Source organism: Lactuca serriola, chromosome 8, assembly GCF_051521515.1.
Source record: "Lactuca serriola cultivar US96UC23 chromosome 8, Lser_US96UC23_V15, whole genome shotgun sequence".
Classification (NCBI taxonomy): domain Eukaryota; kingdom Viridiplantae; phylum Streptophyta; class Magnoliopsida; order Asterales; family Asteraceae; genus Lactuca; species Lactuca serriola.
Window position 1 is genome coordinate 174,203,558 of NC_136415.1, and position 24,040 is coordinate 174,227,597.

Sequence of the window (24,040 nt, forward strand, 5' to 3'; positions counted from 1 at the left end):
GTTATATCTCGGTTTTGAGGGGTTTAATGGCTAGATCCAACATTAAAACACATAAAAGCATACATATAAGCATGGAAATCATACAAGGCATACAAAACACATATAGATCTACACTTTCACTTGTATTCCCCCCCACAAAACTCATAAAAACGGAAAATAGGGGGTATGAAGCTCACCTTGGGTGTGGTTTCGGTTTTGGAGAGAAGATGGAAGAAAAATGAAGTGATTTTTGGCCTTAGCACCCTTCCTTGGTAGATCTCGAGTTTGGTATGCTTCTAAGAGGTAAGATCACAATTTTTGCATGGATTAGGAAAGGATTTTGATAACCAAAAGAATTTAAGTCATAGATCCAAACATAATCTTACCTTAGATGAAGAATTTTGTGGAAATTTCCTCTTGAATGCTTCCTAAACTCGAGATTTTTTTTTTGAGTGGAGAGGGAGGGATGTTCTTGAGTGTTCTTGAGAGGGTTTTGAGAGATTTTTGTGGTGTGTGTGTGTGCTTGTGGCCGAGAGTGAGAGAGAAGAGGAGAAGAAATGACTTTTGAGGTGATGCTTGCTTGGAAACATGAGTTATGTGCATGGAAGTCCTATGGATAAAAATGAGGTGGCAACCCAAGTCAACTCTCTTCCTTATCTTCTTGGATTTGGGCTTTGGGCCGAGAATTTGAAAGGGTAAAGAAAAATTTGGGCTTTTTCCCTTAAGCCCAAAATTAGAGTTAGTTAGGGTGTGCTTTATACCTAAAAGAATGTAGTATGATTTTTTTCCAATTTTTGTTGAACTAGTTTAGGGTATTCATGGCTCAAAGTTTTTTTTTTTTTTTTTTTCATTTCATTCTAGGCCCAACATGGCCCAAAATGTTGAAATAAATTAGTGTGGGTCCAATTAGAGCCCAATTAGGGTTCTAAGCCCACGATAGTCTAATTGGAAGTTTTTGAAGTCATAATCATAGGTGTCAATCATGTTCTTAAGTTTTTGATTCACCTTAGCTTGAATGTATAGATTACATGACACCAAATTTCCAGTTGTGACATAATTCATGAGAATGTGTGTTAATGACAATAGTTATGTAAGATTGAATATATTCACATTGCTAAACAACTTATTCTCTTAGTAATTCTCATAGCATACGATTTCTACACAATAATTAGTTAGAATAGAATAAGCTAAGCCTATATATATATATATATATATATATATATATATATATATATATATATATATATATAAGAGATTATATGGTTATATGTACATTTGATTATTCAGGTCTAGTTGGAGATTGTTGAATATTTTAGGACCACTAATAAATATATATAAATACTGTCATCATTAATTTCATATTTATTATTAAAATTATATAAATTGTTGATGGACCGATTTTGTTAACAGTAAATTACACGAATGGTCCCTATGGTTTGGGGTAATTTGCGCGCTTGGTTCTTAACTTATTTTTTTAACTCAGAATGTCACACCGCCGAACCAGGACGGCAGAAATGTCCGGGGGCGGATGACGTCATTGTGTAATATCATAGCAGTTGAATATAAATAATACATAGCAACCAAACATCATGCATTAAAGATAGCAACATTCATTGTTTACAAATTGTACTTTCGATTATTCAAAAATAACAATAAGTATGATGTCTAAAAGGATAACAAAATATCCAGATCCAAGGCTCGAGTACCTGTTCACTGAGTCACTGAGAATAAAAGTCGTTTTGAAAAGCGTCAACATAGAATGTTAGTGAGTTCATAAGCATATTTGTAAGAAACATTGTAACATCTTTGTTTATAATAAGTTGTAAAACTCCAGAAAATCGAATATTTTCTATAAAAGTATTTTGTGAGTCTCATTCCAAAATCGTGTATAATTGCATCCATGTTCTTTATTTTCCTTTGTTTGTATTTGAAAAGAGTGTGTTCCCAGAAAATCCTATATTTTTTTGTATATAAAAGAGTTGTGGTCTTAAAAACCTATGTCCGGAGTAGTGAAATTAGTTTACAAAATAGACGAAACATAGTTGTGTATTTTATAAAACTAGTAGAGTGTATATCCTTCGTAAATTCAATTAATATTGTTATTCTCTATGTGAGTCGTTACAACCATGTTAATATGACTAACGCGCCTGTCTTGATGTTCTTTAGGTGTCGGTTTCTAAAAGATAGTTGCCACCCTAGACTCGCACGTCTAGCTGTAGCGAATAACTTAGGTGTGGGGGTGTCAACCCCATATAGATCTTACACAATTACCTCGCTCTCCCTCCAGGAGACTCTGATTATAACTACAGGGCTTGCAGTGTACGCTAGGTAGGTACGGTGAATGAGTGTCTCACAAGAGCCTCAATAAAATTTACTCGAATTTATCGAAAAATGCATACGGCATTTTTAGGGTAAATTAATGATTGCGGTTTTATGACACGCGTTTTACAGCTTTATGAGATACAACTTAACAGTTGTATTACTAAAAGCTTTATGATGGTCAAATTATGACACACAAATACTCCTGTCATAAAACTCTGTTTTTCTTACCGGTTATATTAAATAATTTATAACGATATTTATAAATAATTACTAATAGCTTGTTAACCTACAATATGTTTTGTAAAAGTAACAAAATAGTCTAGGTTTTAACCATTGAAATAGTACAACCTTTTACGACTATTTTACTAATAAAAACCATGTTTTAGTAATAAATTCAAGTGTTATGGTGAGTTTTTAACACACCAAAAGTTCGTTTGAGTGTTTTGTAGCACCAAAAATACTTTATTTTTGTTGTGACTAGAACTTGTCACAATTTACAAAAAATTACATAAAACCTAGAAATTTATTATGTTTCCACAATTTTACAAGTGTTAGTGGTAAAAGTTTACATAACCAAAAATTTACCATTTTTGAGTGTAAACTCTCATATTTACCATTTTTCAAACCTTGATAACCATAATTGCTTTAACATTTCTTTGACATTATTTGTGATTTTTAACACACATTTCAAAGAACCATTTTCACTTAGCAACTTGTCTCATTTTCAACATGCTACCAAAATATGTGAAACTTACACCAAGATAACTTTGTTCCAACAACTTGACATAGACATAGACATATATACATATATATACATTTCAACAGACATAGACATATATACACTCAAGTACATGCAAATATCCAAAGATTTCAAAGAAGACTTGACTTGTATTCTCCTCTAAAAGGATGAAAACTTGAAAATAATGTGTTATGAAGCTCACCTTGGGGATTTTGAAAATGTAGAAGAAGAAGAAGAATGATTTTTGAGCTAACTTGCTTTCTTGAGGGGATTCTCGAAGTGGTGATGTTCTAGGGTTCATATTCACGAAAATGAGAGTGTAAGAGGAAAGATCTTAGTATAAACTTAAAACAAAACAATGGAGTTTAACCTAGAACATACCAAGTTTATGATCATTTGAAGAAAACGTCTTGAAGTTAACACATGCACACACACCCAAAAAATATTTGGGAGGAAAGAAGATGAGAGAACTCTTGAGTGTTTGAGAGGAAAATAGGTTGAAAATGAAGTTGGAAATGAGGGTGGGAGGAGGGAGATCGGCCGAGAGGTAGAGAGGGAGATGGGAAGGAGTAGGGGTTGACCTATGGGAGTTATGGAAAGTGTATAGATTCATGGGGGATAAATCCTTGGGTACATGTTGTGTAAATATGAGGTGTCAACCCTATTACCAAATCTTATTTCTCTTTTTTTTAATAAGCCAACCGGACCAAGGGGTTCTCGACCCAAGGTTGGCCCAAAAAAATATTTGTGGGCTTTGATTTGGTTTGACCCAATAAAGATCTTTGGCCCATTGATGCTTAATAAGAGGTTTTTGGTTAAAAGGCCTAAAAATGGGAGTTCTCAGCCCAAATAAGGCCCAAGTATGGGTTTTTGGCCCATTAGGGCCCAAAGAGGGGTTTTCGGCTCAAAAGGACCAATTAAAGATGTTATCAGCCCAATAGGGCCTAATAAAGAAGTCTCGGTCCAATAAGAGATTTGGGTTGAAAATCATTGGGCTAAGGCATAAAATTGATTAGATTGGTTTTATTGGATTGAGTTTTGGGCTTATACATGGTTGTTTCGACTTGAATGACCATGTATGAGACTAGGAACTTAATAACATTGAAGTTTGAATTTCACTATACGAAATGTTGCAAGATTACACAAGGAGATCATCTTGTACAAGGGTCAACATTCTTAACCCTAATTTGCTAGTTGTGACACGGAAGGTCCTTACAGTTTGTTTTTGTTACATGCTTGGTGAAGGGTTTTGAGCATTCTAAGACTCCTATGGTATACATGCAACCCTAAATACCTTAGATCTATGTTTTCTCTATTATACATGCAAACTTGAACTTTCCAAGGTATTACCCTAACTAGCATACAACCATTGATACTTGGATAATATAAACAAGTTAGAAGACATACCTTTTTCATGTAGCTTGATTCCATGAAGCTTAAGAGCCTAGTGGCTCAAGTGTGACACCTCAAATGGTTCACACAACATCACCAACATCTTGGAATAAGTTGAGAGAAAAGGTTCCTATGCTCAAATTCGGCTAGCCCTCATGTGTACACACACTAGTGCCAATTTCTTGAGCTATGGGGTCCTTATATATTGTGGCTATTAGGGTTACACCATGTAACTCATGTCTTTCCATATTCTTCATGCTCCATGGGTTAAAACCTCCATGGAGTATCCATGGGTTACTCCATGGGTTTAGCCCAACATGAAGAACTATGGATCATAAGCCCACATATATAAGAATGAATGATTTACACAATCAATCCCCATATATTTAATTAGTCTCCTTTTGATCACAATATTAATTAAAAATTAATTCTTGATCAATACTAGTTAAATAATATGATTTCATATTAATATATTAGAACTATAATATATTAAAAAAAAATCATAATTATCCATTTCTCACAAAAGTCTATCCAAGTTGTTCCGATGCCATGCAACCCAAATGGACCATGCCAATCGGGTCAGGTACATACCAATTATAGTTATGGACTTAGACACTAATCCAATAGTCTCCCACTTGGATAAGTCTAAAACTATTATTGCGTATGACTTCAAAACCCGACTAGCAATCATAGCTCTTAAAAGCTGTTGTCAAACTCTGAACAAATCAATGACGTGTCCATTAGATAAGGGATCATATATTCATTCATTCTAGATATCATATGGACTGAGACATGGATTATAATCATTCTCTCTGTCCATTTGGTTTTTCCCGATTTCCGATTTATGACGACCGACTAATTAAACAAATCAAATCAGTCCAGGCTTGGCCAAGCACTTCAGGGTGACATCACTAAATCATCGAGGGGCCCACATATATCCCTTTTATCCCTTCAAGGGTAAAAGGAATGGATAAACATCGACTCATATGCTTGTTCTACTACTTGCTTAATCATACACAAATGCACGTTTTATAACATCGAGTTACCAATGCATTTTCGTACAATCAATGCCTAACCAACTCATAGGCAACAACTCATATCTCTAGGCTTGAAGAATATAAGATATTGTCGTCTCATGATCACCCATGATAAAATCCATTAAGTGAGTTAAATGAGCAGGGGTTTAATCCAATACTCAGAACTTATGAGCACTTATGAATGTTGCAGCAACTCTTGCTATGTCCACTGCCTTAGACATCTGCAAACCAACTTCATGACAGTCTTGATTCATATCTACTTCCAATATATGACCGACTATGGATGGTTTGAATAACTTAGTCATTCAAGAAGAATGACCTAGTTATTCTGGAAGTCAAAACATGCAAAGTGAAACACAAGAATAATCGAATCCAATATGGTCTCAGAACTTATGAATATAAATAGAACACCTTTTATTTATCACCATATTGATTACACATTATAATGTTTCAAATTTATCAACTTAATACTTGAATTAAAACACTAGTTGTCTCATGCTCCAAGCATGTACACTATGTTTTCTAAACACTAGTTATGCCATACACTAAGTATGCACACTATGTTTTTCCAAACATTAGTTATGCCATACACCAAGTATGCACACTAAGTTTGTCTATGATCTTTACTTAGTGAAATAGATCGATTGGACATAATTTAAATGATTCTCATTTCACAATGTCAAATCCTTAGCGCAAATGCAAGAATTCCAAATTCCTGCCATTTACCAAAATCTGTTAGATTCTAAACTTATATGTATTGATCCTCTTGTAATGATTATGCACAAAGTCACAAAGACTTGTTAACAGACATTACAGAGTATTCCAACAGAGATCACTCCATGGAAACGAAGTTTCAAATTCAAAGTACATAGCTTTGAACATCCTTCATGCATTAAGTTTCCTAGTCTTACACACATTTAATGAATAACTTCCACCTATGGGAATATTTCCATATTCTCATTTTGACTATCACTTCTGAACAAGAGTTGCCTCTTTTCAGAATATGTCAATATGGTCCTCTCCAAAAAATTTACACCATACTTCGAACTGTCCCTGAGCAACCAATCTTTGGTAAACCTTAGATTGCCCTTGACAATTGCTTAATCAAATTATTCATATCTAGTTCTAGTACTTTTTCCCTCTTAATCCTCCATGCATTTGGAAAAATTTAGAACAGATGGATATTATAGCACATGCAATCGACCCTATATCCGAAGCATATGGAACACGATTCATGATGTCTCACATAAAGACATGATACTAGACCAGTATTTTTGCTATAATATTTCTATTTATATTTGCCAAGTTCTCATCATTCAGATTATTAAAAGTGATGTCGTAATCATAATCGAATTTTAGAACGCAAATAATGGACCCATATATAGAATTTCCTTATGTTGAGCCATTCCAACATAAAATTCATATATATATATATATATATATATATATATATATATATATATATATATATATCCTTGACTAAAGATGATTAAAACCTCAATCTAAGCTTTTAGAATTGAAATGAAGTATAATTTCTTCTCCCTTAATTATAGCGAACAACTTTTTTTCCCAATTGAACTTTTGTTTTCTATAATTAACATTGCTAACTTGCAACACTCATCATAATTATCATGCTCCCACTAACATGAGAATTATCAGCATAACACTTATGCTCCCACTAGCTTTGACATGTACTCAGAAATCAGCTGGACTTCTAGAAATCAATACTTTATTGACTTTCTTACCAAAGTTCAAACTTCTGATACGAGATGCTTTGATAAAACTTTATCAAAATCATACACCTTTCCTTAGATAGTTCTCATGTGTGTGTCTAAACAATTTTAGAACTATGAAAAGGGATGCCGTAATCATAGTCTTAATTGTTTAGACCTTTTCCATTCCTCACAAGTCCATGTTAGTGTGCTGGTTAACCACACACGCCCCACTAATGACTTTGAGAATCCAAATATCACAATTGTTATCTACTTAAAATCTACTTAGGAAAAGAGTTTCCTCACGATCATTTTCATGAATCAGAGAGAAACCTTATGCCACTTAGATTTTATGGTGTATGAGTTCCTATCCATGTGAATTTGTCAAAACCATAATCACAAGAAAAGGTTAGTCAAGCTCATATGGACTGAACTTGTGCAGTCTTAACTTCTTGCCACCTGGCAGCACAAGGGCTTGCCATTGCTTCCAAGTTCTTATGCAACAAATTGAGAACTCTTAGAACTCATATGCAAAGCTAACTTTAACTGGAATTGGCATAGAAATAGGAATATGTCCACATGATAGGTTATAAACCTCAAGTCGTGAGCTAGTGATAAACTAAAGGTTTCATACTTGATTAGATCTTGAAATTCTTTCAGGATCTTTAAGACTCCCACTGTCCTCTTGACATATAAGAATTTCTTGCCAAATATTCAAGAGATAGTGTAGATTCTTTATCAAGACAAACACTTCACACACTTGTCCTTAGTTGGTCTTTGTTTTATCCAAAACATCACAACTTACCAATTTCAAATGTACAAGAGTAGGACACATTCTACTCTTACGTTTGACAAGTGTTAGCAAACCTTCTATAAGATATGTCGCTCAAATTACAATCTTGGAGTATGACTCTAAGACTTGTTTTGGAACGAAGTATGACTCATCTTCTTGATTTAACCACTTCAACAATACACGATTCCTCTTCTTAGCCATAGGAATGAACTAAGATGTCCTTAGAGAACCAACTGTGATATGGCTTCTTAATCATTTAGATGATCACAAAACATGATACTAAAGTACTCTCCCATCTTTTCAGATTTGATAAACTTTTATCTCTCTGCCTAATTTGATTCTTCTTATTCGTTCTACCATACATCAAAACTTTTCCAATGTTTCAGAATTATACTTAAACTTATAAGTATAACCATATTTACAAAACTTTAGTAAATTATGACGAATAGTCTTATCGATCTTTTGTGGTGGACCTAACCAGCACACAACCAAGTGTACCCGATCCCTATGTCCTTTACTTGACTCACATATACATGTGAACAAGGAATTAGTCTTAATTTTCCAAAGATGAAAAATCTCATTCATCATACTATACAACTTGCATGATTCCAAGTTTCGGTCCAATTGAAACTTGGGTGATGAGAATCTTTCCTTATTTGATAAATTTAGACACTACCACAAATGAAAGAATCAAATTCATATTTCCATTATTGCTAGAAACAGATAAACATCAAATTTTCCATAAATGCCATTGCAAGGAGATAAAATAAAATGAAAAAAAAAATTTATTTATACGATGCGAAAAAAATCTTTTTCCTTACAATTCAACTTTAAATGGAAACTATGTTATTACATATTTCCTAGCAATCTATCATAACTCCTTAAGTAGTGGCTCTGGAATCCGATCTTCGAACCATGCGATTGAAATCCATCTTCGCGAACAGATTCAACATACTCTTCCTTTAAGTTTCCTTCCATTTGCTTGATCCTGCCATACATCAAAATGTATTAAGAATCTCAAAATGGGAACTTAATTGAGTTAGATAGTGGACTTACCTAAAGCAGAGTCAAAAATTTTGACTTGACCTTCTTTCAGGTAGTTAGGGCAGCTTCACAACCAATGCCCCTTCCTTTTGGCAATAGAAACATATGGACTCTTTTGTAATGGTACATGGGACTATCTCAGACTTAGCCATTCTCTTTACCATTTGGTCAATTGAGTTGACTATGGTCGATCCCTTTCCATTGGGAAGAGAAAAAGATTTTCTGGATATTCAATGTTACCATTGTCAATGTCCATGAAAGTCTGGAAAGTTGATCTTCTTAATCAAATTTGCTCTACCGGTGCTCCAAATCATTGCTGATTCAGCAGCACCAAGCAAATAGATAAGATCATTAAGGGCCATGTCATAGTCTATTACATAGTAGTCCATAAAGAACTCACTATGTGACTTAGGAAGTGATTAGTCAACATCCAACTTCCTCAAGACTTTGACATCCAACTCTCCCGGCTCGTCAATATGTGACTTCATCTCCAAGATGTGAGCACACATATACCTTGCTTGCCAATAGGGCTTGAGTGGCCTTGAACTTGTGATTTAGTGAGAATAATTAGAGGAGGTGGAGGAAGTGAAGAATGATTTCAGAGACATCATCTTCATTAGGAAAGCTTGTTCCAAGAGAATTTGGGAAGATCATAGATGTCTAAACCCGAAATCTACTATGGGAGACATTCAAGATAGTTGATTTAAAGTCCTTAATATAAAACCAAATATGAAATATTAAGGCTAGGACACAACACAATATTTTATAACTTGGAAGAGGGATGCCGTCATCCAAGCTATATAATATTTAAAGATAGGCGAATGACGATTCACCAATTTCCACTATGAAAAATGAAATAATTTATTAGGTTTTAATTAGATTTGAAACTCCTAGATCTTTTGAGATTCATTGAACTCTTCAATGACATGTTTCAATCTCGATTGTGGCCTCTCAAATTTTATGACTGGGATGCTGAGGATCACATAACAAGGTGTGAATAACCATGCAAATATACTGGGTACCCTTAATGTTTATCCCTCAATCGATGTGCCGATTAACCACACGCGCTGCACCGATACTATAATAAACATTAAATTACCCTTTGCCTACCTTGTTAAATCCAGGTTAGTGTGCCGGTTAACCACACGCGCTCCACTAACGACTTAAGCAAAGTGCAAAGTGTAATTTCATTGGTTAGCACCAAATTCATATTTTCCTAAGTAACTAAGATTGAGAATTCATAAGAGTTTAGTTACTTAGTATTTATCATTAATACTTTTAATGAAAGGAGAATTCTAGTCGTTGTCCTACCCGTTCGGCTAACGACCCTCCACCAGTCAAGGAAGCGGTGGGTGAGACTAGTCACCCATTAAACTGCCATTTTATAAGCAGTAACCTTATACCCCCTTATAGACCGACTTCGTGAATGAGGCCTACTAACGGTAAGACTGGCTTTGTTCTTATACACACACACACACACACACATATATATATATATATATATATATATATATAATTAACTTATAATACTATAAAGTATAAGGGTTGAATTTTAACTTTTAAAAATCTAAGGGCTTAATTTTAAATTAAAGTATTCATGAGGGGAAACTTTACAAATTCCAAAACTCGAGGGAAAGTTTTGAACTATTCAAAAAGTTTTCAATTCCATAACTTATGTGTTTAAAGTAGTTTTAATGAAAAAACTCTTCAAGTTCCATAACTTGAGGACAAGTTATGGAAGACTTTAAAACATTTAAAAATGAGACTCTCCATTTTCATAACTTATGAAAATCTTATGAGTTTTAATAATCATAAATGTGACTTTTCATATAACTTGAGGACAAGTTACAAAAACACATATTTTGAACAAATTTTAGATTAATTTGGATTGAAAATATATTATCACATAACTTTTCTATTAATCTAAATCAACTCATAAGAACAAGATAATTCAAATCCAACACTTTTCATGTAATTATCCTAACCATTAAACTAATACAAAACATGAATCGATTGGCAATTATCTATGAAACTGGATTAGCATGAACATTACCACATCAAAAACAAGTTTACAAGTTCAAAAACAGCTTAGGGTAATGTTCCTAGTCCAATTCCAGCCAATAAACACGAAAAACTGCAAACTGGAAGCACAACTCGTCGAGTTCATGCCTTAACACATGAACTCGACAAGTTTTTTGGCCAAAACTCGTCGAGTTTTCCATTCTGGGCAGTTTTTGGTTTTGAAAAACAAGTTTGCATCAAGTATAAATGAAAACAAGCCTAGGCTCTGATACCACTGAAGGGTTTTGAGCATTGTAACACTCCTATGGTGTAAATGCAACGCTAAATACATTGAATGTATGTTTTCTCTATTATACATGCAAACTTGAACTTTCCAAGGTATTACCCTAACTAGCATACAACCATTGATACTTGGATAATATAAACAAGTTAGAAGACATACCTTTTTCATGTAGCTTGATTCCATGAAGCTTAAGAGCCTAGTGGCTCAAGTGTGACACCTCAAATGGTTCACACAACATCACCAACATCTTGGAATAAGTTGAGAGAAAAGGTTCCTATGCTCAAATTCGGCTAGCCCTCATGTGTACACACACTAGTGCCAATTTCTTGAGCCATGGGGTCCTTATATATTGTGGCTATTAAGGTTACACCATGTAACTCATGTCTTTCCATATTCTTCATGCTCCATGTGTTAAAACCTCCATGGAGTATCCATGGGTTACTCCATGGGTTTAGCCCAACATGAAGAACTATGGATCATAAGCCCACATATATAAGAATGAATGATTTACACAATCAATCCCCATATATTTAATTAGTCTCCTTTTGATCACAATATTAATTCCAAATTAAGTCTTAATCAATACTAATTCAATACTACTTAAATAATATGATTTCATATTAATATATTAGAACTTATAATATATTAAAAAATCATAATTATCCATTTCTCACAAAAGTCTATCCAAATTGTTCTGATGTTATGCAGCCTAAATGGACCATGCCAATTGGGTCAAGTACATACCAATTATAGTTATGGACTTAGACACTAATCCAACACTTGGTCCATACTGTTTGTTTTTGTTATGCGCTTGGTCCCTGTCTTATCTAAAAAGATTGTTATCTAAATAGAAAAAAATGGTGGGATATGTAAGGTAAGGTGAGGGGGGTCAGGTTGGGGGTCTGTTTATTTAAATAAATTAAAAAATCAAGGCAAAATAGTATTTTTAGGTAAGATAGAGACCAAACACGTAACAAAACAAACAATAGGGACCTTCCGAGTTAAAAAAATAAGTTGGGGACCAAACGCACAAATTACCCTAAACCTTAGGGACCATTCGTTTAATTTACTCTTTTATTAATAAATGAAGGATAAACTTACCATATTTATCTTGTGGGTTGAGTTCTCGGATTGATTAAGATTTTCTTAAATCCTAATATCTCTCTCCTTTTGTTATATCTCCATGTATATAAACATATGATGTGAAGCAAATTAAAGATACAAAAATACACTCATGAAATTCGTTTTCTTATTGCTATGAGATTTTTGAGAGTTTTCGAGATCAACTGAAAAATCAACCATATTAATTAGATCCGGAAAACTCAGTGGATTCAGGTATGTAATCATCTCTTTTTGTTTAAGTTTATTTTAACCAGATTCAAGATAAATCTTGATTCAAAGTAATGTTTATGTGTTTTATGTTTCTGTTATTAAAATAATCCAACAATAAATAGATTTGATTGGAATGTTTGCATACTTAATGGTTTTCAGGAATAGAGCATGTGTCTAGGTATCGCATTTAACATGGTCATCATAATTACGGTACACTTAGTATTAAAGATAGTCTGAATGCGTCGATGAATCTAAAAGATGAACATATTAAAGATGGCGGTCAACAATTAGAGGAGATATAGGATAAAGAACTCAAATCTCTTATAAACTTAAATGTCTGTTGGTCTAAAATGGGTTAAAAACCTGACCAATGCTGTTAGAATTATGTAATCATGTTGTTTCTGTTTTTCCTCTCTAGTTCCTTACTAGAGATTTTTATTGAAGTCAGAAGTTATAAAAAACAATTAAAGGATACAAAATGAAGTGTTGCACGTTTAAAACAACATTTACTATGTTATATTTATACAAAATTTTAAATTATTTGAAAGGAAGTAGAAATGAAAGTAATGCTAAACAAAACAAAATCATGACATTAAAGTAGAAGGGTGGATTTGTATGAAAGATCACTAAATTATTGCAGAAACCAGAAAATCCTTGTTGAAAGGTGGTCGGGTGAAGCTCAAATTTCTATCTAAATGGACCTTGAGACCTGTAAAGCATCAAATGGATTCATTAGTTATATCAAAAAACCTTATCCCATTATTGTATTTTTATGCACTTATTCATGGTATGGGTGAACCTCTGCAGAATCTCAATGTAATATATACATACTCATGTCCCATGTTAGTCCCAAAGCATAAAACATAAAATATATAGTATATTTTCTGCCATTAAAAATATAATACTTAACTTAAAAGATTTATTGAATCATCAAATAAGTAAAGCATAATTGTATAAGATAAAACTGGATAAAAAAAATCTACAAACCATAATCAATAAATACGACATATAACTTATAAATCACAAGAAAAAGGAAATGAAAATTTTATGTGACACCAATACTCTATAGAATTCTAATATTTTTTGTGAAATTAAATCTAATATCAAGTAATGTTTATAATCCTACTAATATTTTTTTAGAAGACACATAAAATAAACTTATATTATGTTTTATTTTTTCGTGTAAGATATACATATCAAAAGTAGTCGGGCGACAAGATCGGTACATATTAGTTCCTTATAAATTACAATTGTCAAATCAATGATGAAAAGTTATGCTTGCGTTCTTAATTTTACTCTCTCATAGAAAATGAGCTTTCTATGGATTAATAGTCGCTATGACAAGGCAAAATTGGAGTAATTTACGTGGATTAATGATCCAACATCTGCTTATAAAAATGTAATGTGTAATATTCCTTTTCTCTCCCTAACCTAAGAACTTTAATTAATTCAATTATTTTACGAGGATTAAATTTGATTTATGATACATGCATGGTAATATACCATAAATAATTTTCAACCCCAAACTAGTTTCAAGTTCGTGAGAAAACCATATAACTCAATCACAACCTTTGATCAAAATTTTACAACCATAATTTGTAGGGGTCAACCATTTTGTGATATCATTGATTTCATCAAAGTAGTGGATATATTATATTCTATAATTAATGAAACTAAAAAAATGTTAAAAGAATGAGACAAGAAAAGAAAAGAAAATAGCTATTTGAAGGGGTATGTACATCTTTAGCACTAATTAGATGATATTATTTTAACATTGAAAAGTAATCAACTTTCCATAAGAAGGAATCCTAGGCAAGTTATTTAGCTTGCTATTTATAGAAACTTTTCTCAGGTAAACCGTGCGGATTCAACTTGTTTGAAATGTGCCTTTCCTATTTTTTACGTTTGATTAAACAAAACCTAAAGATTGCACCTTCTTCGTGGATTAATGTGCCATTTGCAACAAAAACTTCAACAAATATATTATATATAAATGGATGTCTCCGCCCACAACAAATTTGTTATGTTCACTCTAAAAGCTTCTTCTTTTTTTGTCATAATACATTTCACAAAATCACCCACTTCAATTCGTTCACATTGGATTAAATGAGCTTTTAGGACTTGAAGATATTAATCATATGAACATCTAAAAAAGAGATTTAAGAAAATAGCATCTATTAAACAGCTGTATATATAATGCATGAAAGAGTATGAGCAAAAGAACATTTGACTACATACACTCGATCATATCGATCTTAATCAACAAAGTTTGCTTACCAAGAAGTAGCTTTCACCATGCTGCAACCCAGGCACCAAAACCCCAAACTCATCCAGAGGCAACGCTACACCAGACGAGTGAACAAGCATCAGATTATCTTCACCGAACATAGCTTTCATGTTAACAGGCCCACTTTCCACCTCCGTTGGAACTCCATTGATGAATACAGTGATCATCACTCCTAAACCTATACAAATCAAATAAATTTCAGTAATAATTAAGTGTGTTATATATATATTGGCTAGTGTTGGGAAAACATATATGAAAATACAATTAAAACATATATATGGTCAATGGATTTTTATATAGGTAATTATATTACAAATTCAATTCTACTCCAAGAAAAGTAATTTAAAGATGAGAATTAATTAAATATAACATATGAAAATCTAGTTTAATTAATTATCAAAGTTATTTTAATTTCAGATTGTAAAATTGCACTTGTCTTTGTTTTAACACAATTAAAAGAATATTGAGTTCGATCGGTTTGTAAATATGATTACCTGGATTATAAGACCTATATATATCTATGTATGTAAAGAAAAAGAAATATACATCTATTTGAAGCAACCCTACCAAAGTCATAATGAACTTTAGAAGTATCTAAATGCTGGAAACTTGAAGGCATGGAAGTGTTCTGCTCATGGAAACTAGCGGATTGGCCAGAAAGGGAATAAATCTCGTCGGAACCACCCAGCCGTGATGAGGAAGAAGAAGAAGGAGAAGAAGACGACGAAGAAGAAACGGCGAGTGAGAAGAAACTAGGTTGTTGGATATGAAACCCAGGAGTGGGAGTGGTGTAAGCAGTATCTTGATACTCAATCGCACCACCACCAGTGCCGCCACCGCTACTCACACATCTCGTAAGCATTGGTAATTGTTGCTGTTGGTGCTGTTCTAGCGAGCCGCTGCTTACAAGGCTAGCCTGAATCTGACGTTGTCGCCTGCGAGATCTGGAACGACGGTTCTGAAACCAGTAGAAAACATTGGCGTCGCCAACAGAACCGAATTTCTCAAGCAGCTTCCTTATCTTGACTGTTTCTTCCTTGGGAGGATTAACCATTCCGCTGTTGAAAATTGACTCGAGTATAAGGATTTGTTCAGGCTTAGGTGTCCATCTTGACCTAACTGGTTCATTTCTTTCAAGACATTGGCTTCTTGGACTACTTGGGGTTGGAACTTGAGTTTGAGCTTGATCTTCCATGACTTTGAGACAAGAAAGCAGCGGTAGAATACTTCAAGATCAAACTGTGTTGGGAAGGAACAAAAGCATATAAAATATTTGAGAGCACATGAACGTACAGAAGTAGAGAGGTAACACATGAATTTGTAAGCAAATGGGTATTTGTTTATAGTATTTAAAAAGCCAAGAGAGAGTGCCACGTTTCAAAGACATACTTAACTTGGTAGGCATGACATTACGTCATTACTATTCGATTTATTTAATACATAAATGGTTATATTTTTGAAGTACAATTTAGTGCATACACAACCAAGTGTAAAAAGACTACAACTCATGATGGAACTTGATAAGTCTTTTAGAACAACAAGCTATGATGTTGATTATACTTTATTGTGCAATCAAAGAAACCAAACGTGGGTCACTAGTTGTCAATGATAAGGAAGTATTTGCCGGTGTGTGACATGTCCTGCATGCATTGAAGCACGGTGGTACGCTCGAGGATCTCACCGACATATTTTTGTTACATTTTTGTTGACATAAAAACATTTTATACTTGTGCCTTGTGACCAAAGCACTAAGTAAGAAATTTAAATCCCCAAGGTAGGACATAGAGAACTCCTTACTAAGAGAGGAGTTTGTATGCTGAAGCCCAAGCCCATGATCTTTTAGGGTTTCCTTCGTATTTAAACCCCATAAACTTCATTTTAGGGCTCCTTAACAGCCCCCATCGTCCTCAAACATAGAAAAACCCTAACCCTAGCCTCTCTTTGTGATTCTTGAACTTTTGGTGGCTTAAAGAATAAGAGATCACATTTAGAGCATAGATTCAGCATGGAAGCTTCATTTGCATATTCTTGCAACATCTCTAGACCATTGTGAGTAACCAAGATTCAAGATTTATGATTCTTGGTTGCTAGATCTAGGATCTTATGTTGATTATCCACAGTTAGATGAGTTAGAGTGTTGGGACTCCATAAAGTTAACAACTTTATGGGTCCTTCGATTCCCTTGGTGATTATATGTGGTGGATCTAAAGTTTCGGTGATGTTTGAGCTCATGTTTAAGTTTTGACCTCCTTTGCTTCATAAATGCCTTAATTTGATCTCAATTCTTGCATTAGACATGTAAGACCTTAAAGCATCGAGTTTTATGGTTCTTGGGGTGTTCGGAAGCTGTCTGGTGGAGGTGGATTAGTAGCTTAATGGATTAAGGAGTTTTATTCATAAAAATGTCATTCGGACAGTTCACACGATGTGAGACTATGCTTGTCACATTGTGAGAATCGAAGGTTGCAACTATTTTGTCTTTTAGTGGCTCACGGCGTGACCAATATGTTGTCATGTCGTGAGGGGCCGTTAACCGTTGACTTTTGTTGACCTGTTTGACTTTTGGTCAAACTTGAAGGATTTGGGTTGTTGATTAAGATTCTTCCATGAATTGGTGTTAAAGGGCTCGCGGGAGCCAGCAATACAAAAAGGAAAGCGCGTCATAGTGTTTCGGGGTTCTTCATTTCGGGTGAGTTTTACTCACTATACTTGTGGGTAGAAGGCACTAATGCCGACCCACTAGTTTTGGTTAGCATTTAGTAGAGGGATTTGGTAAGGACTATATGTAGTTATATAGGATAGACTGAGGACTCTTAATCTAGGCTTTCTTGCCTATTCCTTGTTTAGCTATAACTCTAGAGTAAGATTATCCGTCTGAGTGTCTATCTCACCTCTGGGTACATATGGTTACACATTCCTTAGGGGCTGTGTCTTGTAGTGATCCGCTAGGTTTATATATATATATATATATATATATATATATATATATATATATATATATATATATATATATATATATATATATATTTATATATATATATATATATATATATATATATATATCCTATGTTAGGTTGTAACAATAGTGGTATGCTGGTTATGGTACCAGTAGGCTGGTTATCGTCTAGTGGAGTGCCCTAGGGGCTGTCTGTAGTCATGTAGGATAGCCTGAGAACTCTTGATCTAGGCTTTCTTTAACACCCTACTTTACCATAGCCATAGATTGTAATAAAATACAAAATTAAAATATAATACTCTTGAGCCAATGTAATTATCACAGACACGTAGGAAATATCGATGCGATTTCGATCGAGATATAGAACGTGTAAATCGGACTTCGTAAGCAGGAGTTATACTTCTTCGAAGTTTCACTATTAAACCGACACAACTCAGTGTATTGTAAAAAATAAAATTTTGGTAAAGTACCTTTTAGACTAAGTTATCTAAAAGAAAATCGTCGTAGTCGTTAAACCCAGAGCATGCATATGGAGAACGTCTAAATCTGACTTAAATAGAGGAAGTTATGCTTTTTATAATACTCAGCATAGCAGTATGCAACTCAAAAATCGAATTTCAGATTGGTTGATTTTTCGCCGACACAATTTAAACAAGAATTGAATATCTCATTAATAGGAATTCATTGATATAAAGATAGTTGAAAACGGACTCCGTATAAGAAAGTTATGCATTTTATATGGGCTTTAACCGTTTTATCCTATGTGAAAAAAATTATCTCAAAAATAACCAACGTAGTCTAAAAGAAAGTTGTAGGTCTCATCGAGAGCTTTCCGTAGATATAAAGAATGTCAAAAAATGAAGTCCGTATGACGAAGTTATGCAAATTTCAAAATATGAAGAACGTCACGTGCACACGTATGTCGCGCATAGCTTGCGCCCGAAGCTAGCCATGCTACCCACCCCTTTCCGGACACATGTCGAAAAATTAGAGGAGCCACCTCACCCATGTGCATGGCGTGCACATGGCCTTGAATAAATGCATCCGAAGAAAATCCCCTATAAATAGGTTTCAGCTCTTCATTTGTTCTCCACACCCTCAAATCCATCTCTCTCGAGTTCTAGCCTGTTTTAACCCATTTTTCCTTCGTTTATGGCCTACAATGAAGTCCCGCGACACCCCTGATTACTCAAATGAGTAGTAGTCTTCGAGTAGGAGATCCCGAGTCAGTATTCTTCCTGCTTAGATCCTAGTTCTCATCAATAGTACTTTGTAAGTGAGCTACACTCACTCTGCCTCAGTTTAATTTAAAATTAGAGTTATAAATCGTTACTAGTAACCTATTATTAGGATTTATCAGTAGTTCCAAGTCTTTATACTGATTGATCTACTTACGGGAGAGGTGACTAGAGTGGTCATGTTGGCTTGGTTGTTGGATTTCAGAAAGGCTATACGTCGAAATGGTCCTGCCTCCTAACTGTCCTGCCTAGTTGATCCGTATTTGATAGAACTATCGGTATTCATTAGGATTAGTGATAGGTCTAGCCTACTTTACCAATATTACCATAATAACTAATAAACTATTGTAATATAGGTTAATCCTCGTTGAAGTGTTGGTCATCAGCTAAATTGTCCGGTTAACTGTTAATCCTGTGAGAATCTATCAAGGTGAGGTCATCTCACTATATTGTATACTCTAGTATGTATCCTCTATATGTTTGGATACAGATGCATGTAGTAGACATTGTTAGGATTAAATATCCTTGAATGATCGATTAGATTCAAACAGATTAAAGCAGGAACAAGACAATGACTCAAAATATGCTGAATGATTCAAAAGTCACGCCTCAGAAGAACTCGACGAAGAATTGCTACTGTAGAGGCGTGATTAGGGTTACAAAATAATATTCAAAGTTACCAAAAACACGATGTATGCATGCATATTAAATACTCTAACCCTGGTATAAATAGGCCAGACCCGTTTACAAAACAAACTAAACAAATGGCCCAATGACGCAAGACAATAATCCCAACAATCTCCCCCTTTTGTGTCAATGAGGCGAGTGGTCATCAATTATGAATTCGCTTTTGCACCTCAAATACCTTAGGAATTATGCTCAATAATGCCTTGCGAACCTGGACATACCTACGAATAATGTCCGAGAAGCACTTCTTATTACACACATTGTTGCCCTTGAACTTGTTGACAAGATCCAAGATGAATTCAAGACAGGAGGTAGTGTATAAGTGTTTGTCTGGGAGGAAGAAACATGCTTTGCGAAAGTCAGCATCGTTTCTATGCCTTGCTTGAAACACCACATACCAACTTTCTTTGTAAATCTTTCCTATCTTTAACTTCTCAAAACCCTCAGGAGCTTCTTTAGGAATTGCAGAAGGCTTCTTTCGTAGAACTACAACTATCTCTACATCCATAGTTCGTAATTCTTAAATGTATGAAATAATCATAAGCTTGAGATGACTGATAACATGCTCGTACTTCTGCTCTTCTTGCATCAATAGGTTGTACAACATGATCCAGTCTTATGGGTTGATACACGACAAGTCTGAGAGAGTGAATTCATGAACTTGACTTGTAGAACCTTTGACAACATTGAATTTGGCATTTGGAAAACTGGAAGTCTCAATTGGTCCAGTGACCTTCACTTCCATTATCTTGTTTGCACTCCATGTCTCATCCTGGGGCCTCATGTGCTTAAGATAGAATGCGAAGAGAATTTGATCAGCTCCATTGTCAGTAGAGGGGACATTCGCAACCTTGATAAAAGAGCGAAACTTGAAGGCTTTGGTAGTTACTAGAAATTCTTGAGTATTTTGAAGTTCAAACGACACAACCGTTTCTAACAAATACTGACTTGGCATATCAACAACGTCGTTCTGAATTCGCTTCAGAGTCCACTTTGGAAATAAAAGCTTTCGCCTTTCCAAAGTAACCTTAGCTTCGCATTCCACTTTTTCTTTCGCTTCAGCCTCCCTGATGATTCGTTGATGTTCGTCCATTTCAGCCTCTCGAGCCTTTCTACTTTTTAGCTCATTTTCATCAAGCTCTTCATCTTCGCTATTATCGAAAGTGGGTTCTTCACTAAAGAGTTTTTCTTTGCCTTTAGGCTCAGATTTGCTCTTTATAGTGTATTTAACTGAAGGTTTGGGTTTGGGATTTGGTATAGGATTTTTGTTTTTAAACTTAAACACATCTTCTCCCCTTGTTTCAGAATAGAGCCAGATTCCGGAACACCTTCCAGTTGATTTAACTTTGCGAAAACATGTCTGAACTTCTCAGCAAGATGCTTCTTCACCGTAACAGTGATCATTGAGTCATGGGTCTCAATGATATCAGAAAGCATGCTATTAACTTCTGAAATATAGCTCTTCATAGCATCTTTTTCAGACAACAAATCATTAACCTGCTTTTCAGCGTTGTCAAGCTTAACGATTACGATTTTCACTTTTTCTGTCTTGAGGGCAAGGGCATCCATGATTTTTCTTTCCGTTTCCAAAAAAAAATGAGAGTTAAGAGGTAATGGAAGATTAGAACTTGTCATGGTTATTTTGAAGACCAGTACGAACCTCCGGGAATTTTGCCCTTTTAGTTTTGAGAGAAGAGCATAAGCCAAAAATTACTTCATTGGCTCTAGCACTGGTGGACTCAAAGGAGTTTTGAAATTTCTCCATGAACACTTGAGCATCATAAATTAGTTTATCGACTTTTTCGGTCATTTTGTTACAAACAGAGGTTGATTCCTCAACAACCTGATTCATTCTTTCAAGATTGGATGAGTGTTCTTTGGTGAGGGTTTCAAGAATAGACTTGACAAAAGCTTGAGAATTGTCATCAGGGGTTGATAGATTTGAAGCCTAAATCAAAGAATCAAGCTTCTCATGGATGGCTTTAAGTTTCCCCTTTGTTATAGGAGCTTCATCATCACTCTCAGTCCTAATAGTGAATGGACTAAAAGTGAACCTTGCTAAGTCATCTTCATCATCCCCATAGATCATATCAGGATCGTATTGGCTAGATGGGGAAATGGGTAGTGAGATATGAGACGATGTAAAACCTGAAGTATTAGCCCGAACATCAGATGCATTGACTGAAACAGAAGGTTCTACAGTCTTTGTTGGTGGGACGGTAGAATTAGTGAATAAAGGAGTAGATAAAGGAATGGTGCTTTGAGGTTGAAAAGAAACTTGTGGGGGACATGGTGCAACAGTTATTGGTGTAGAAGAGGTTGTAGTTTTGGGTGAAGGAGGAAGAGATTGAAAAAAATCGTCATAAGTAGGAGTTACCTTAGGCTTGGATGTGACGACTTCAGTGCGAACATGTTCTTCTTCTTCGTTGCGAATAGGTGGTTCCTCCTCGTTACGAACAGGTGGTTCCTCCTCATTACAAACAGGCTGATCATCCTCATTATGAACATGCTGTTCTTCCTCATTACGAATGTCTGACTGAGTGTCCGAGTCTGAATGTTCGCTTGCAGATGGAGTAGGGGAGTTGGTCTTGTGAGCAACCCTCTTTAAATTTCGCTTTTTAGGAGCAACTGCAGATGGAGAAACTTTCTCTTTTCGCTTTTTGGGATTGTTCGCAGGCTCAGATGGACCTTCGTTATCACCCTTTTTCTTTTGTACCATCTTGCACCCTTTGTTACCCCCTGTCTTTGGTTTATATGCGTCAGCAATTATCAACTGCATCTCAGGAGTTAAAGGACGAACCCCGAATGTAGGAATAGTATGATAGCCTTCAATAACTTTGCTGACAGGAGGCACATCACGAAGCATTGCTTCAGGGATTGAGCCAACAAATGTGAATTTAGAAGTATCTGCAACAATGATTCCAGTGGTGTGAAGGGTTGAAATGTTAGACATCAAGGCATCTTGCATAATTGGTATCTTCAACATAGTGATGTCCCTGTGAACAATGATAGACCAGAAGGGTGCACAAGAAATTTCCATGTGACGAGTGGTTGATAGAGTGCTTTGAGTCACTTGGTCCCATAGGACAACACCATAGTCAATGTTGAGTCCTGTGTAAATTCCAAAGATGATTTCCATGAACATCTTGCTGACGCAATCAGATCCAGTAACCCTTTCAGAAAAGGCCTTGAAAAGAATAGTGAAGAGGCCATTCCATTGTGGTGGCAGGTTTCGTTTTCGGAACTTGGAGATGGCGGTTAGGGTTTCTTTATAACCCATTTGGTAAAACATCTCCAAAAGAGCATCGTTGGACATAGATTCTGGGTTAATCATATCGTCTGATAAAGGAAGATTTAGAATGGAGCAGAATCGTGACTTGGAGATAGAGGTTTTGTGATTGAGGGCCTCAAATGTAATCCTCTGTTCTTCTTTGATGTAACACGCAGAGGAGTAAGCTTTTGATAGCATTGACATCGGAACACTTTCTGTCTTGGTGAAGGATGCGATTAATGGAGAATACTTCAGACACTCGATGATCATAAGCAGGTGGCTTTCATACTTGCAAGGATCAAGATCGATGATCAGGTTTTGATGCAGCTTGATGGTGAGAAGTTGATATTGCGCTGTGTGTTCTTGAACTGAATGAGTTTTAGACGAGCCTGCCATTGTTGAATTCTTGAGGAAGAAGATGAACAGTAGAAAGCTTTAATCGCCAAAAATCTTTTATAGTATTATGTGAATGGTAATATGACATGAATCGCCAAAAATATTTTATACCATTTGTTTGGTGAGAGAAATCTGGAGAAAGATAGCCTTGGGAACTGAAGCATTGCCTATAAAATCGTGATTGATAGCTGTCATGTCAGAGGCGTGCTTCATATGACGAAAAGGAACCGACTGTTCAAATTTCATGCGCCCTTTTGAATTCTTATCCTCAGGAACTTATTGTGTCAGCTTTTTCCCTTTCACCGTTGAGTGTGATTCTATCTATCTCATACAAATGCGAACTTCGTTTTAAGAGAACATAGGTTGAACTGCGAACCTGAAACTGAATGTAAGAACCACGAACCAGACATTTGAAAATCACTAGGATCTTCGTGCAAGAGTGTGCCAAAGATACAGAAATAAAGCAATGAGTTCTAAAGGATTCTAGTGATGTCTAATAAGACACGGAACTTTGGATCCCGGGCATAGATCTCTTTGTCGAAGTCAAGAG

At 35.1% G+C, this 24,040-nt stretch overlaps 1 protein-coding gene across 1 annotated transcript; it reads right to left on the reverse strand.

Annotated features, from left to right (window-relative positions):
• Window positions 1–13,127: 13,127 nt before the first annotated feature.
• Window positions 13,128–16,239, reverse strand: LOC145068722 (WUSCHEL-related homeobox 11-like). Its single transcript, XM_079015724.1, has 3 exons — window positions 15,510–16,239; window positions 14,933–15,120; window positions 13,128–13,364 (listed from the first exon to the last, which is right to left on the reverse strand). The coding sequence occupies exons 1-3, from the start codon at window positions 16,135–16,137 to the stop codon at window positions 13,347–13,349; spliced, it is 834 nt and encodes a 277-aa protein (XP_078871850.1). The 5' UTR covers window positions 16,138–16,239; the 3' UTR covers window positions 13,128–13,346.
• Between the last annotated feature and the right edge of the window lie 7,801 nt (window positions 16,240–24,040).

Excerpts from the sequence above, each read along its gene's own strand:
- LOC145068722 (XM_079015724.1), bottom strand. The coding sequence starts at position 16,137 with ATGGAAGATCAAGCTCAAACTCAAGTTCCAACCCCAAGTAGTCCAAGA. Across the intron at positions 15,121-15,509 it reads TAAAGTTCATTATGACTTTG|GTTTAGGAGTGATGATCACT; the intron begins GTAGGGTTGCTT and ends TGATTTGTATAG.